At 38.7% G+C, this 17,917-nt stretch overlaps 1 protein-coding gene across 3 annotated transcripts in view; it reads right to left on the reverse strand.

The window, feature by feature from the left end:
• The window catches only part of PRMT8 (protein arginine methyltransferase 8), a 71,438-nt gene that overhangs the window by 18,164 nt on the left and 35,357 nt on the right, over positions 1 to 17,917 (reverse strand). For 2 of the 3 annotated variants that reach the window (XM_074901907.1, XM_074901906.1), the window contains 5 exons: positions 15,503 to 15,688; positions 12,854 to 13,009; positions 7,049 to 7,112; positions 3,275 to 3,417; positions 2,798 to 2,885 (listed from right to left, as the gene is read on the reverse strand). In XM_074901907.1, the coding sequence (XP_074758008.1) occupies positions 2,798 to 2,885; positions 3,275 to 3,417; positions 7,049 to 7,112; positions 12,854 to 13,009; positions 15,503 to 15,688 (637 nt within the window). The remainder of the gene's footprint in view (positions 1 to 2,797; positions 2,886 to 3,274; positions 3,418 to 7,048; positions 7,113 to 12,853; positions 13,010 to 15,502; positions 15,689 to 17,917) is intronic. The other variant, XM_074901908.1, reaches the window with a different exon arrangement.

Genomic DNA, 17,917 nt, shown 5'->3' on the forward strand with positions numbered 1-17,917 from the left:
TCCAAAAAGTGAAATCTTAGTCTTACGAATCATATGAGACGAGGTTCATTCAATGTTCCATCTGAAAGTCTAAGCTGAATACCGTGAAATTTTTAAAAAATTGTTTGAACACAAGCAAGGTAAACTGATAAACAGCAACAGTAAGCATGTTTAAAATGTCTTGTTTCTTCAGAGCATAGCATTTGGGCTACTGGTGTTTCCAGAGGACTATGACTGAAAATGTAGTATAAGCAAAAAATCGGCATATTTCTAAATCGGAACAAAGCTGGACATGGAGAGTTCTTTGTTGTGTTATCTCTTTATTGGGCTGTGAGTTTCTCAATATTTCAGGGGAGCTGGTGATCAAAACTTTCGTTTCAGGCATCATGAGCGTGTGGGAACTTCAGATTGTATTTATAGAAGCCATATGTTTTTATGTGGTTACTCAGAAAAGATTAACTAGGAAACCCTGAAGGAACAATCTATTAACAGTTGTTGGGGCCTCCATTACTTGATGTACTTCAGCCTGTGTGGGATGCCTTTGAAGTATATGCCACAGTCTGTATTTGACAGAGACCTGTCACAGGAGTTAAAAGATAAAATTACATGTTTTACATTTTGCAGAAAATCAGAGTAATTTACTGTAGTAGTACTCTGTGACATTAATAAAGTTTGAGAAATCAGAAGTCAGATTTTTTTTAGCAGCCTCATATTGCAATATTTCTTAATCAATATGATGGTTCTTGAGTGCCCTTTGAAATGCTCAGCCCTGCATCTCATATGAAGGCAAGACTCTATCCACCTTGAGAGCAAAAAAAGGAAGATGAAAAATTGAAATGTAAGGAGACACCAGGATTTATAAACTGAAAAGAGAAACAAGGTGGTGGTGCAGATACAGTGAGGTGGAAATAACTGAGGAAGATACAGAGGTATAAAAAGTGAGGAGGGAAGGGAAATCAAAAGTGAAATCAGAAAAGAGAGTGTCTTAAAGGCAAACAACATTTTAGAAGAGAAATAGAACCTGAAACATTTTTTTAAAACGATGAAGAAATGAACAAGTTGAAAACGGGTAGAAAAAGGCTCAAGGCCTAGAAAGGTAGGGGTTCAAAAGCAAGGTGAAACAAGGCATAAGGGAATTTTTTAGGCCAAAATGGCTTTGATTCCTTTACAGAATGCATCCCTCATACGTCCTTTTGAATCTGTAAATTTTGTAAGGAATTTAGCTGTCAAGGTCATCACATCACTGAGGAGAAAAATCTAGTCTGTGCTTGAGGAGTAGATAGAATTCTCCCTGGCACCTACACAGACTTCTTATCACTGCCCCACTCCTTTGGGCTTGCTTTTGACCCAAAATGGCAGCTTTGACCCATTGGCAGTTGTTTATAGGCACTGAATTTGATTAAAGAAACACCAAACTTTCTTTTCTGAGAGAAGCTGAGAGGCAAGGAATGAGGAGTCAGGCATTTTCATTTAAAGGTTGACTGAACCCACTAATTTTACTCAAGCTTTTGCATGTATCCTTAATTAATAAAACTGCTTAGGTATTTTGTGAAATTTTTTTCCCTCTAATGGAAAATGCCTTTAAGTGAAATTGACCAACTCTGAAAAATAAATAAAAGCCAAAAAAAAAAAAAAAATAAATAAAAAGAAGAGTGAAATAATGTAGAACTTACTCATTTCATCAAAACTATTATGACCAAATAAATCCAAACTTGGGTGACCTGGGGGATAACAAGTTGAACATGAACCAGGAGTATGACCTTGTGGTGATGAAAGTGAACCACATGCTGAGACATGAGGAGTGTCCAAGAAAACCTGGGACAGACAAGGCTAATGGTGGGATCTAATTGCTATCTGCTGCTACAGAAACAAAGTCAGATTCCCGTCAGGTGACAAGGGACAATGAAGGCAAATTTCAGCAAGGAAAATTCTGACTGGATATTCAGAAACATGTTTACTCCTGAGGGTGCTTTAGTATTTGAACAGTGCCCAGAGAAGCTATGGAATACCCATTTCTTGACTGCAGGGCAGAGCCCTGAGACACCTTTAACAGTAAAATCTGGCTTGCTTTGAGCAGAAGGCTGGACTAGGTGACCTGTGGAGGTCACTAACAGCACCAGTTATTCAATGAAACTACAAGGAAAAAAATCCCAAAATTATAAATGTAAAGGAAAAGTCAGTTTATGCATCTATGAAGTAAACCAAAAAAGTTTAGAACTTTTTTTTCACATCAAAGTAAAATGGAAATTTCTGATCCTTACTTTTCATTTAAAAATTCTCACATAAAGTGTTTTAAAAAGTTAAAAAAGCATTACTTTTTTTACTTCTTGACAAGCTTATTAGTGAGATTTTTTTTTTCCTAGGCTTATTTCTTAACATTCACAATTCATTTGCATCTTATTAATTTTTCTGTTCCTGTTATTTTAAAACCAGAACACAGCACCTGGAAGGCAAAAGAATACTACCAATTTTAATGGCAGTTATGTGGGATATCTATTTATCGAAAAAACAACAGAAGGAAATCTCCTAAAATCCACATTTGAAAATAGAAATAGAGGTATCAACATACTCTAAGCAAGGTCTACGTCAATTGATATATGCATCTTTCCTTTTAAAGCATTTTAAATTACTACAAGTTTCCTGACTTTATCAACAGACTAGAGTTTTCTTAGTGTTCATGTTTATCGTGGAATTCTGGCCTCATCAGCATGATTACTTGGCTTTTGCAAAACTTTGCCAGTGAAGAGATTAGAGTAGGCCACTATAAATCACATATTTTAGGAAAATAACCATAAAAAGGTGTTGGGTGTTTACTCACAGTGAATTTTGAAGTCCTTGTACTGTCTGTCTTCAATTGCTACCACGTACAAAGCAGCTCGGTCTGGAAACATTAGCCCTCCAGGTTTCTGTTGATGAATTGTGGGGAAATGGATCTCGTAATCTATTCACCTGACAAAGACATCACATTTTGAACTGCACATACAAAAACCAGACAAGCACCCCTTGCATGCCTTTATTGTTTTCCTTCAGATTGTCACATCAGCTTTAATTTCAGCAACTCTTGCAGCCTGTAGCAATGTCATTGATAGTGTCTATACGAATTTCACCAGCAGTTAATCAAAAGCAAAGCTCTTTCACTGAAATTCCCTTTCTTAATCTTTTCGTTAAAGCCCAAGAAATGGCACTTGGACATGTAACTGTGTCTTGTTATGGTGATAGTAGGAGAGGGAAGGCTTGTAATCAGAAAATAATTGATGATTGCTTCAGCAAGGAGCATGACATGCAGAGCACCTACCAGCCACTTGTCTCGTGCGAAGATGACTGTGTTTAACATTGACTCATAGAACAGACAGTAACCCATCCACTCGCTGATGATGATGTCTACTTTATCCACAGGTAATTCAACTTCTTCCACTTTACCTTTAAATATTGTGATTACTGAAAAAAGAATCCAAAGAAATATGTTTCACATAATAAAAACATCTGACTAAGTTCCTTACTGATGAATGTCAGGATGACCTTTTCAATATGATTCTCTTCTTGAATGCCTGTAGATAAGGGGTCACTCCATGCAACTCAATGGATTTTATACTATTTTAAAACTACTTGCAGAAGTTTTTGGATCAGTACAAAAGGGAAAAAAAATCCCAAACTAAAACCCAAACTAAATAAAACCCATGTATAAAAAAACAACAGAAAAACAGGCCTTACCTGGTTACCTGCATGATCTCATTTTACCTGCCCTTTGGAATTTGGAAGATTTTGAGATCATTAACCAAGTAATGCAAAGAATTGACTTAGAATCCTTTAAATATCCCTATAGGGTTACACATACATGATCTCATCACCGAAATATTAGAGATTTATGTAAGTAGGATATAACTCTGCTTTTCAAACATATTATTCTGGCTTCACAATGAGGAAACTAAGACTTATTTCTTCCATGAATTCTGGGGAATGGGTTCAACTGAGAAAGTCAGATCTAGCCTGACAGTACACAGTTTGGACAAACATGGTTCTTTCATGAAAAATCAATCATTTCATTCTTTTCTGCTTCATGATTGAATCTTTTATAACATACTGGCATTCTCTGTCTGAATCTTCTATCTGGTTGAGACTTGAATAACTTTCCACAGTTATCGAAAGTGACCGCTGGAAACCACTGCTGTCAGCTATTTTATCACCAAATTAGTTTAAAGGAAATTAAAAAGGTTGCTAGAAGTTTGATGTAGTAGAATAGCAGATCCTCAGAGACACTATTACAACACAGCACATTAAATTACTGGCAATACTGTGTACTATTTACAGGAGACTGGGTATGCACTGCAAAAGCAAATCAACAAGCAATTAATAAAACTTGTTGATACTAGAACAGATATTTTGCTTAAAGGAAAATTCAATGCTGGTCCATATTTAGTTCAGTTGTAACAAATAATCTTGTTTCAGGATGACTACAATTCACCAATCATTTTTCCATTTAAAAAATGTATTTTCTATTTACAAATGTATTCCAAATTCTTTAGATAAATAATTTTCAGCTTGTGTTTGCTATTTATATTGTTTGTTGCAGTGGGTAAAGTCTCATGGGTCTGGATTCTTCCTTGATAAGGTAACTTATGCACTTGAAATTCAGGACTAAAGTGAGTAGGGAATATTTTACTTTCCATTACTAATTGATAAGATTACTGTATTACTCTGAATAAATGGCCATTTTTAACTATGGCAATTTTTACTGATGAACGTGGTCAACATTCAGTTTAAAGATGAAGGTACTTTCATTTACCTAGAACTAGGTTAGCTGTTTAAGTGTGCAACTGTGGGTTGAGTGATTTTTAAAACTCGGCCCAGGGAAAATGAGGTTTCGTCTTTCCAAAATACATGCAGTATTACTCTAATCAGATGTGGCAACTTTATTTGCATAGCAAACTTTTAATCCAGACTGGCCCCCTAAGAAGTTGGGAACACTCTGATTCAGACTGGTAACACAACGTATCAGCTGGTAAGAGCAACCTGATTGGAAAAGAGCAGAGTTCTCTTCTCCTTCCCATTCTTTAAACTCCTTCCTTTCACAGTTAGTAGCTCAATAGTTCATCTGTTGTTACACTGAAGACTCTTCATGTCTATAAGCTCCAGCCACGAGTTCTCTTTAGTTCTCTTTTCTCCCAAGAACTTTCACTGCCACAATTCTTTTGGAGTGAATTTTAGCACTGTTGACAGCTGCCAGGGTGACACACCTGCAGACTTTGAAGCCCTCTGTTTATACCTAGAACAGTCACAGTGTAAGCAGCAGCAGCAGCACAAGTTCCTCCCACCTCCCTTCACTTTGATGAAACATCTTCATAAGGCATCATGTGGGAACAGATTGTGCTGTCCCCAGCTGTATTGTATCTGTTCTGGAAACAGTGGGTTTTCTCTTGGTTCAGCCCCTTTTGCTGACTCTGCATTTCTCTAAACAATTAGGGGGAAAAAAAGAAAAATTTCCATGAGCAACAAGATCCTTCGGCTCAGTACCTGGTTGCATTAAAATAAAAGTGAATGTGGGTCAGTGTGAAGTGTGTAAATGTAAATGTTAGTTCAGCTGTGTAATCTGTTTATACTGGAGGCCAAACTGCAGTTGGACAGACTGTGGAAACTATCCAGGCAAGTCTCTTGCCAAAGGTGAGGGGTCTCTGCTTCTTCCTTCACAGTTTTTCCAAGGAATTGCTCCTTGGAGAAACAGGAGGAAGAAGCAGAGATAAATACTCTGGAGCACACTGGATCCTTCTCATTCTGAAAATGGTCCCTTCACACACAATTCCTGTTTGCTGGAAATCCAAACATGAATTGTAGTATGCTATTTGTGTATCTACTTGATGAAAGGTCATTCTGGGAATGTACAGGCTCTGCACCAAAGGCGCAGGATAACCAAGCTGAGGTCAACACCTCATTGTTTTAGTGCCTTACCCCTACTGTGGAGGAGAGTACTTTCTGGTCCTTTGCTTCGTTCTTTTTCTGAACCAAAAGTTGCTTACACTGGCTGGCCTCTTGCATCCCCTGTCCCTGTTGTTTCTTTCACGCCACAGCACTCGAATAGGCATACTGTACAATAAATTCTCCTCCCAAACAGCTCCATGTTAGTCAGAAGCTGCCGGAGACAGCAATAAACATTAGAGCAGATCTAAACCAGAACAGAAACGTATACCTGCATACGTGCTAGCAGAGCACCAGCACAGACGCAGCAAAAAGTGGGGGCAAACGATTCAGTCTCGCCAGCTATGACTTGCACTGCTCTGCAGCAAAGGCAAGCTCTCACAAAGAGCACTTTTAAACAAGAACTGTCTCACAGCCTCAGTTTAAAAAAGCCTGATTTTTTAGGTTGTTATAAAGATATCTTCTGTGCAGTGATTTGGAGGAGGACTGAAGACACGAAATAGAGCTTGTTGGAGATTATTTTTTGTTAAGAGTTTTCAGTAGGTTGGGGGTATTTTTAGTATTTTTTTAAATTTGTTTTCACATCCCTGGAAATTTCAACAGCTTTCTTTTCAAGGAAAAAAAATGTTTTCTCTGATGCTGTTATTCTGAGAATTGAACATTTTAACTTGTGTGAGTGTGTGTGTTTCAATATGGTTTTCAAAAACCAGTATTTTTTTTCAAGTTGGAAGTCAGAAGAAACTCTTAGTGAAAAATGTGTATTGATCTGGAATGTTTTTTGCTTTGAACCATACTTCAATCTGAATGTAAATATGTGTGTTGATTCTATTTAAGAGATAAGGTGGAATTCAAACGGCAGAATTAATTTGAAAAGTTCTGCTCTAATATGGGGCCTTCTGTCTGCTTTACTAAATCGAACTGCCTGCCAATGAGTTCTATTTTCTTCTGTTGTCTGTGAGCCTAGAAGTAAATGTAGCGGTAACTTCTCCCATGAGGAACTGTTGTAGTGCCTAGAATGAGGTGTTTAGTTTTGTATTTAGGTAAGTAAATTATTCAAAACTACCATTTACATATAAACCATACAATATAAATTAATCAGAAAAAGCAAAACAGTTCTCTTCTCTTTCTCCTGAAGAAAACATTTTTATATATGCCTTACTGTTGTCCAAGTGGTTGGCCTTGATAATTTTTTCTGAGTAGTCAGATATACTTGAGCATTCAATCTAGGGAAAAAAAAGGAAAAAAGAAAACCAAGAGGAAGAGTAATTATGTGTTAGGGATCTCAACTATATGAATAAACCAAAATCTACTGAAAGCAACAAAGACTCTACAGAACATGTAACCACTGATAAAGTGTAAATCAAACCTGTGTGGGCAGGATCATGACCAGTGATACCTTAATAATTAAACCGTGGTCTGTGTTTGAGTTAAACTGGGTCATACAGAAAAGATTGTTTTTAAAACTGTTGAAATGTGGAAAAAAGTGGTCCTAACTACAAAATTACATAATTTATTAATCATATTATTTAATTTATTCCTGCTACTTCAGAATATTGCCTCCTCCCCCCGTCAAATCCATTGAAGGGAATGAATTAGCATGGTGCTGCATTTCCTCACGTATTCTTAAACAAAATACATGCAAACTTTGTGAATAATGTTAAAATTCAAACTATGCCAGTACTGGTCTGTGTCAAGAAGCATTTGCTTTTCTCTGTGAAAAATCTATCATCTTTGGCAATGCATGCTACCAAAAAATATTTACACATAAGAAATGACTGAAATTATTGTATTTACAAAAACATCCAGACCTGCATGTCTTTTTCTATGACCAGTGCTGTGCTTTTACTAAGAAAGGAATTACAAAGTACCTTCTAGTTTTAGATTTGCCCTTAAATTTGTTAAAATCTGAGTTCTAGCATAAAAGCCCATGTTTGCAATGACCTTTTGTATCTTTTAGAGAAACACTGCATTCCACGAATCTCTCTGGTTTTTGTGCCCTATTAAAATCATGAGGGCCAAAGTTGCTGGTAGTCACCAAATCAGTTCCTAATTTACCTCTTCCAAATTTGACATTAAACTGCCAATAATACTTTGTATAATCCTTGTCTCTCTAATTCCCCTATGGGAATATCAAATAGAATTAAATTATCTCTAGTGAGGTGTTTTATATGTCCAGTGAATACCGTTTAACCTTTAAAAGCCAAACTGTGCTTGACCTCTGTGGTAGCACTCACAGATGACAGAACAGCAGATGGAAGGACACACAGATCCCTTATTCTTTTTATATAGTCCATGAAACAACTAGACATATTAGCAGTCATAATATCAATTCCTGTCCCCATGGGAACATAAGCATTAATTCTTCTTAGCTTGCCTGTGAATGCAAACCACTCCTTAAGATGTCTGACTCAATGGCCTGAATAGAAATCAAAACTGGCATGTAGAAAGGAACACCAGAGTGCCAGTCCAGGGAGTCCAAGGAAGAAATCCCTTGGGGAGAACTCCATCCTTTTTCTCCATCCAGCTTCTTGTTCCCTTACTGTAAACTGTATAGACTATATGTCTTGTCTATACTTACAGCCATTATAACATACTCAGTTTTCCTGTCTGTATTCACATCTGTCTGGCATTTTCAATTCCATTGCCCATTCTTTCTGCTTGTTTTGGATGATTTTTAAATAGAGCATGGGTATGTAGATGTTTGGAGGTGGCTTTCCAACCTTTCTAAAGAAAAAGATGCAAAGAAATAAAAAGTTCTATTTCATGAATGACTATGAGTTTCCAAAAATCAGCTTGATTCTCAAAGAAGCAAAACAATAAAAAAAACAACACTCAAATATTCCAGGAAGGAATATGTATTTCAGAAAATAAACTTGCTTTAGGAGGCTAAAGCTGTTCATGTCTATTTTGACTGGGACTCTATACGGTGGTACAAATTTATTTTAAAAAGCAACTCATTTCAGAAAAATACAATACTGAATTCTGTAGGTGAGGAATTAGAAAAAAAATACAGCGTTGTCAGGTTTTCCCCCAGTTCTCTTTCAAGTCAGTGATCTGTTCAAATCTGTATAATTTTACAAAGCTTTGGATTTTATTAAAACCATGTGTTCCAATAAAATATGGCTGTACCTCAGTTAACAATCACAGAATCATAGAAGGGTTTGGGTTGGAAGGGACCTTCAAAGATCAATTACTCCAACAACCCTGCCATGGGCAGGGACACCCTTCACTAGACCAGGTTGCTCAAAGCCCCGTCCAACCTGGCCTTGAGCCCTTCCAATGATGATCCACAACTTCTCTGGGCAACCTGTGCCAGTGTTTCATCACCCTCATTATAAAAAATGTCTTCCTTATACCCAATCTAAATCTACTCCCTTTCAGTTTAAAACCATTGCCCCATGTCCTATCAGTATAGGCCCTGGTAACATGTCTTCCTCCACCTTTCTTATAAACCTCCTTTTTATACTGAAAGGCTGCAATAAGTTCTCCCCAGAGCCTTGTCACGTCCAGGCTGAACAACCCCAACTTTCTCAACCTTTCTTCATAGGAGAGGTGTTCCAGCCCTCTGATAATTTCTGTGGCCCTCCTCTGGATCTGCTATGAACTGTCCATGTCTTTTTTGTACTGGGGACCCCCAGAACTGGATGCAGTACTCCAGGTGGGGTCTCAACAGAATGGAGTAGAGGGAGAGTACCACCTTTCTCCGTCTGCTGGCCACAATTCTTCTTACGCAGTTTGGGATACAATTGGCTTTCTGACCTGTAAGCATGCCCTGCTGGCTCTTACCCAATTTTCAATCCACCAGTATCCCCAAGTCTTTCTCTGCAGGGCTGCTCTCAATTAATTCATTATCCAGTCTGTACTGACATTGGGGATTGCCCTGATTCAAGTGAAGGACCTTGCACTTGTCCTTGTTGAACTTCATGTGGTTCACACTGGTCCACTTCTCAAGCCTGTCAAGGTCCCTCTGGATGGCATTCTTTCTCACAAGCTTATCAGCTGCACCACTCAGCTTTGTGTCATCTACAAACTTGCTAAGGGTGAACTCAATACCACTACCTATGTCATTTAGGAAGATATGAAATAGCAGTTGTCCCAGTACAGGCCCTTGAGGGGCTCTTGAGTTTCTTCAATTGTATCTAGTTCTGTGCACATACATTAATCTCTACTTCCATTGTACTTAGTCTTCAATCTAATGCCACAAATGTCTCCTCTTTTACTGGGGTCTTTTTCTGAAACAGTCACCACATTCCCAGATTTCCTTTTCCCCTAGGTTGTATCCTCATCACCACCCTTTTATCCAAATCAGCTAACATGTGACATGTGCCTTCATCTTATGTATCTGTTTAATTCCTTCTTACCTACACTGTCCTGTTTGTCTGAAAATACCATAGAATTTCAGTAGTTCTACTGCAGTGATTGTGTTGAATTTTGTATGACTAAATGCAGCAAATGAATCAAGGTTTTAAGGGATAACTGAAGGTACTTTTCTGTCCCTCACTCACCCCTCCCAAACACCAACCACCACATGCCAATCCTATATCTACATGTCTTACAACAGCTCCCCAGCTAGATGAACATCATTGCACCGTTTATGGTTTTCCTCCCACAATGGTTAGGTGTCAGAGCACATCAAGAAAGAAGAACTGAGGGGGCTGGTTCTGTTCAGCTTGTAGAACAGATCCCCCCAATCCAATAGCTATCTTCAACTAGCTAAAAAGGGCTTATGGAGAAAACAAAATCAAACTCTTCTCTGAAGTGCACGGTGACAGGACAAAAGTCAGCAATTGGGAGCTGCAGCAAGGTAAATTCCTGCTGACTGTAGCACTGGAATAGGTGCTGAGAGAGGATTCAGAGTCTCCATACTTGGAGATTTTCCAAACTGGGCTGGACAAGGCCTTGAGCAACCTGATATAGCTTTAAACTTGTCTGCTTTGAGCAGGAGGTTGGATTAGATATTCCCAGAGGTCTTCTAAACCAAATCTTTCTATGAGTCAGTGATTCTATGATTTACACCTCTTGAATACCCAGAGATGATCCTAGCAGTTGGCTGAGGCAGTGTCAAGGAATAAGTTCCAACAGTAAGAGGGGATAAGAAGAACTAGACAGGGTAGTGGATGGATTTGAACCTGAAGAAGGGAAAGAGTGAGAAAGAGGAGAGTGATTTCAGTGGCATCGTAGTCAGAAAACCAACACTCTGATTTTATCAACAGTTCCTACATCATGCGATTTGAAAAATCACATCTAAGTGTAGAGAAGAAACTGGAACATCTCAGCTCTAGCTAATAAATCATGGCAAAAGTTTGCTTTTCAAAAGGAACACTCAGTTTCCATTGTCACTCTTTGCCAATAGAATCATAAAGTCTGAATTTGATTGTAAGATTGCCACTGCCAGATCTCTGAAACATCTGCTTTTCCAACACAAATATAACTCTGCAGCTTGCTGTGTGGCAGGGTTCAAGGTGAGGTAGCTCATGTGACAAGAAGGTTGAAACACTTAGGGTGTAGCAGAGGAGTTCCACACCTAAGTGAGTTCCTTTGAGAGCTAAGTTTCCCGGATAGCACACCCCCCAGCTTCAGTGCTGAGTCGTCCATGGGTGAGCTGACACTGGTTGCCACTGAGCTTTTTAAATGCCTGAGGTACAGCCTCAACTGTAAAGAAGTCCAAAGAAAAATACCCCACAACAACAAACCTGTGGAAAAGTATTTTCCTTTACCGGGTGAATTTTCTGCCAGTGAGCTGGCTCACTGTAGAATCAGATAAGCACCAGTGCCAGCACAACGGAGGGAGGAAGACCATATGGCCAGGGATCTGGGAGATAGGAAGGTGGGAGCACAGCATCATCATTTTGTATATACTTTTACAGCATTGCAACATCCTTGCATGAGACCTGCATTCCTGCATCAGAGAAGGCTACATGTTTATTCCCCCTGGAGCTTTGAGATAATAAATTGTGTGTACAAGAAATACGTTCTAGCTGCCAACTCTGTGTATTAAGTCTCATAGTTAAACTCCAAAACTTTTGCCAGCGCCTTCTGATTTCAGCTATCTATACTTCCATGCTCTAGTCTGATACTCAGATGAGGCATTCAGAATTGACATTGGATTTTGAAAATATAAGCCTGAGAAATGAACAGGAGTCCTTGCATTTCATGTATCATTACCAGTAATAAAGATGCACAATTTAGATACTCAGTGACATCAGTGTCTTCAAATGCACAGATGTAGCCAATAAATTTTAGTAAACAATTTTGTCAAAGAAGTACACAGAGAAATAGAATCTAGTTCCCCTTTCCTATGTTGTGTTGTGTCTGCAGGGCAAACAGAAGTCCAAAGCAAAAATAAATTCTATTTGTCATTTTAAAGTCAGTACAAATAACTCTGAATATACTTAGGAAGCAAATCTATGCTCTCTCTAATGACTTCCCTGCAGAAAACTGCACATTCATGCTCCTAAAGTTCAATGTATTTAAGGTAATCATTCCCTTCTGCTTCTGAAAAGTGTTATTGTTGGCACAGAAAACATGCACATGCTTTCCTGCATGATTCTTTGAGTTGTAATGTACAGGGAAAACTCTATTAAAGCAATTTGTTTCCAAGACTACAAATTTGCAATCCTGAAATACTTCAGAATTTAAAAAAAGCAAGATGGTTCCTTTGACCCCTCTGAGTAGGAGTGAGTCCCTTTAACATTCTCTTGCAGCCAAGAAGAAATGTGGATATGTACCAGATCACCAAAGATTCCATACATGAGAATATATTATATCTTGATTTGGAAAAGGCACACTACTGCAAGTCATAGAAAGCAACAGAACTCCACTGAAGTCACTGTAAATCAAGACATACAAGAGCTTGAAGAGAAGAATTTCAGACCAAGACAAGTAAGAAAAGGTAAATCATCAAGCCAAAATTCTCAGGCAAAATCCACAAAAATCCTCAAAACATGAGAGAAAGTCTTCTTACCCCATATACCTTCTTGGCTCCTGCCTTTGCAGCAAACATGGAGAGGATACCCGTGCCACTTCCAACATCAAGGACAATCTTATCTTTAAAAACATGCTTATTGTGATACATTGAGTTTCTATAGGTTAATGTGCGCACTTCGTCCTTTAACATTTCCTGTGATGAAAAAAATAAAGCTTTGCATTATTATTTGAAGTGCTTACATACATTCAGCAGTGCTGCTGAATGCATTCCCTTACTACAGTTTAAGCATTATTATGCTTAAAGAAGCAACCTGAAGAACTAAGAAGCAGCATGATGTCCTTTGTACAATTCTATTCCTCTAAATATCACTTCACTGTTACAACTGACAACCAGAATGTATGTAATCTAACCACAGCACTGCTTTGGGCATAGACAGAAGCCATAGAGAAATCAAAGCTTTCCTTTTCTCCTAAATTTTACACAGCCTCGAGCGTCAGTGGAGGGACTTTCTGAGGTTCTTCTTTGAACACAAAAGAAAACTTTCCACAAACCATTATAAGTCTTGATAGCCTTGCCCAATGGGATGCAGGAAGTCCATAGTAGAGCTTAGAGATACTGTGATGTACGGTACTCCCTTACTGCTCTTCTGTTCACTCATTTATATAACCAATTTCCAGAAGATATTAATGTATAACCTAGACCATGATGTCACTATTTTGAGTTTTCATGGTTAGGTGCTGATTTTTGCTTCATTCATAGCACCAGTAAATGCATTTCATTCCACTGACACCTTGCTCTCAAGTGTGCATGTATCAGTCAAACTACATCAATAAAGAGCAGTGAGATTAGATCCAACTGCCATTTTTAAGACAAGAGTAGACCATTCAACACATACTTTAATTTTCTCAAAATGTTTCCGTTGGGTCTAGAAGGCTGAACTTTTGCTTACACTACTCCCATCATTTCATAGTTTAAGCAAGTAGGCAAATGAGGATTTGAGTTTCAGGATAAAAAGAATTGGTTCACTGCCCAGCAATCTGAAGCACTAGTGACTTGCTCACTTACCTGTCTTGGCAGAAGACTATATGCACTCAATAACTGTAGATGAATAAAAGGCTATTTTTATCATCATAAAGCATGGTTTGGTATAAGGCAAAGAAAGACGCAGAGGAACAGTCCAACAACACTGGAATGGTGATGGAGCACACCCTCATGGAAACTCATTCCGAACATATTGAGGACAAGAAGGTGATTAGGAGTGTTCAGCATGGATCTGGAGATGATCAACTGATAGCTTTCAGATGGGGGCCTCTGTCCCCTGCAGGGGAGAGCCTTCCACTACTACCACTTGTTGCTTCCTCCCAGTGCTTCTGTGTGGCTCATGGCCAACTGGTTCTGATGCTTCGCTGGACAGAACTTCCGGCCCCTTCTCTGCAAAGGCACTGAACCTCTTCTGTAGCTGGAGATCTGCAGGTGGAACAGGAGCCTTCCTCCTGTTGCCAGAAGTCACAAGTTTCTGGCCTTCACCATCAGAGGAGTCTCCATGTCCAAATCTAGTAAGTAGAGACTCCAACTCCTTTCAGTACAGTTGGGGATTTAGGCTCTTGTACCTTTAGGATCTTGAAGAAAATCCAGTCAGTCTCTTCCTCATGTCCCTGATGCTGCAGTGTCTGCCACACTCCTCTTGCAGCTCCTTTACTTGTTGACACAGATCCTCTACCAGTGCAGGCAAGGAGGCAAGCTCCCACTTCCCAGTCTCACCAGGCCCTGAGACCTACAGAGCTGTATCCTTCCATCAGGAGCTCAAGCTGACTTGACTTCTCTGATGTGTTTTCAATATTTCTCTTAGGTCTCCTTCTCACTCAATTGTTCCTCTACTTCTTCCATTCTTGGATTGAATTTCTGAATGCTACACTGGCAAGATGTAATTGGCAGACAGAAATCTTCTGTTTCTGTATATACCCCACAAGCAATTACCAGAGTAATGGAAGTAGATACCATTTGTTATGTAGTTTTCTGTGAAAAGTGCCACTGATTTCGCACTGCTGGCCTCTTAGCATCCTACTCTTTAAGATCCCATCCTCTTGGGTCATGTAAATGTAAGATATTAGTGTTTCCTTTAGAATTGTTCTACACTCAATTTTTTAATGGTGAATATGGTCCACTGTGTATTTTTAATTTCTTTCAGGATTGTATTTGCTGGAGGCTATTGGACTATATGTTCACATTAATGCAGCCCATGCATTCAAGTAACATACCAGGAGTCAAGAAATTACTTGGCTTCTCATGTCAGTTAAGTATCTGCTTAAGTTCTGCTGCCATCTGTGCTCAAATATGTAAGAGTACAAAAGACCTGACACCAATAAGGTAGTTTCCATGTGTGGTTGGGTTGTTTGCAGCCCTCATAAAGGCACAAAACTGATGCACTCATTAAAATCACCACTGTGTGAGCTCTGTGGAGAACTCATACATAAGGATCTAAGTGGGACAGAGGATTTGAGTACAGGTCTCTAGAGGAATGATATCTTTGGCACTTAACCAGATTATACAGTCTTCTGAGGAAAGGTGGAGGAATATAATCATGAACAAGTGGGAGGGGGATAAATAACTAATAGGTCAAAAAATCCATAAGCATCATCATACTTATCGTTTTTAAATAATTGCTGAAATAAAAATAAGTATTACCTCATGAATTCCAAAGTGAGCATAGGAATCAAAGTAATAATCCCTGGATGTCATCTCTTCTGGATTGATGAGCTTTGCCATCTTGCCTCTGCCTGGGCAGCTTGGTTGCAATGGGACATGTATGACAGATTGAACTGGCTTTGGAACAACAGTAGGCTGAGGAGGCTGGGATGGGATGGGGCAAACCTAGGAAAACATGCAATATTGTTAAGAGGCATCATTAAAAGAAAACATTTCTTTCTATGTCTAGCATAGTGATATTATTGTAACTAGCTAGGAGGTAGTAAGGCTGAAGACTTCTGGGGTTCCATAAGTGAAATTTAGGTTGCCTTCTGTTCCTGGCTCTTTAATTTACTTACTCTATCTTAGAAAAATTCCTTAATGACTTTTTCCTTGATGTTCCTCTGCAGATACCTACATCAGTGTGAAGTAAGGGCAAATTAATGGTGTTGGCTGAAGTGGATAACTCCAAAGTGAGGCAAGGCAATGAAGAGCTAGGTTTTCTCTTTTAGTGTCTTTTTCTGTCAAACTGCCACAGCTTTCTGATGTAATAAATAAATAGTGCCCCTGCAAAGAAGAGCCCATTATCAAAGGATTTTGAACACAGTGTTGCCAACAAGGACAGGATTCACAATCTATTCTTAATTGTCAGGTAATATATCTGAGTGTATTGATGAGATAAGTCTGAGAATGCTGACAATACCTGAAGTCCCTGAGACTATCTGAAAGTCCCTCAGCATGTCCAGAAAGCACTGTAGGGAGCTGTGTGGGATATGTGATACCTTAATTTAGTTTTCTGTTGTTGGCAGATGCAGGAGTTATGTGTTATCAACACCCCCTGGCCCACTGCCCTTCATTTTTCCCTGAATATTGCATCTCCACCAGCAAAATTTCAATAGAGCCAGAATGATCACACCGCCTTGACTCCGATTTGAGACCTGCAGCATCTAAGACAGAAGACAGAATGTTTCACAAACATGAGGCACAGACCATGGTCTGGTCCATAAGCACATCTACAGCTTTCATCCTTAACATGAAGCAAAACGCTGGAAATGAGAAAGAATGAGCAAGATGCTAAGGCTTCACATTATGCAGTAAGTCACCTGCAAATTATGGGTCAACAACTTCATCTATTAAGAAGGTCAATCCTTTTTAAAGTACGTCAACTTCTCTTGTGCTTTCTTTTATTTTCAGATTTAGTAGTTTCCCAGTGGGGACCACTGGGACCCAGTGCGCCTCTCCTAGATACTTTAATAAAGTTCACTCTATCCTCTATAGCTTGATACTGCAAGACATTAATCCCTTGTACTTTCTCTGAATAGCATCAATTAGCCTAGTTCAGTTTACTTCAGTATTAAAAAAAAACCCCACACATTTTTCCCTTGTTCATTTGAAGATTTAAATGTGTCATCTTTTGATGGTTTCTTTGGTCGTCTGTGAAAAATGAATACTAGTGGTTTATATCCTGTAACACCTTTCATCCCCAAAGATCCAGAAATGCTTTACTTGTATGTCTTTTCTATTTCTGACATTTTTTACTTTATCACCTCACCCAGTTCACCTCCCACACAGAATACAATTATTCCCAATTGGTATTTGTATTTCTGTCCTGCCTAGTTTTAAAATGTCCATCTGCAGTAATTTTTCTTAAGCAGCTATTTCATTGCTTGTTCATTGCAAGCAACATCTTGACAGCTCATTCTGTCAAGGTGTTGCTTGTAATATTTAGCCCTTCCAAATTTAATCCTGATGTTTTTAATTACATACTTGAGGTTATATCCTAACGCTTTTTTTCATTGGTGCACACACTATCAAATTTTACAGTTACCTTGCCCTGTAGTCTTTCTATATTTGTCTGGATTACAAAGATTTAAACTGCAGATGTTCAGAATTTTGTTTTAATTTAATACGAACTCTGTAAGGTCTTTTCTCCTAAATGTTGCCCTCTGCATTATTTTAAAAGCAAAATATGTAAATATAACAGTCACTGAACTCTTCATTCCCTAAGAGGTGTCCAGACACAAGAGAGAACATCACAGGCAACTGCTCAAAAGCTGGAGAAAGGTCCATCGGTTTTTGTAAGTGAAACCAAAGGGCTATTAGCATTTCTATTGCTGTGAAACTACAAATTCAGATAGCTTTGCTGTACAATAGAAAGCATTTTCTACAGGAAAAGAGACTAGCCTTGAAGGTGAATCTTCTGTCTGGGTCTTGGGCAGTATGAGTTCTGCACCTGGCTGCATGGAATTTGTTTAGATGGGGTTATGAGAACAAGGCTTATTCTGACTGGAGATACAGAATGAAACTAAATTCAGCAACTCAGGCTAGGAGAGTTGAATGATTTGTTTGCTCTAAAGGAATTAACAGTGTTATAGTCTGCAAGACAGCTACAGCCAAGGAGTGGCTAGATAACTT

Source organism: Athene noctua, chromosome 3 (assembly GCF_965140245.1).
Source record: "Athene noctua chromosome 3, bAthNoc1.hap1.1, whole genome shotgun sequence".
Lineage (NCBI taxonomy): Eukaryota > Metazoa > Chordata > Aves > Strigiformes > Strigidae > Athene > Athene noctua.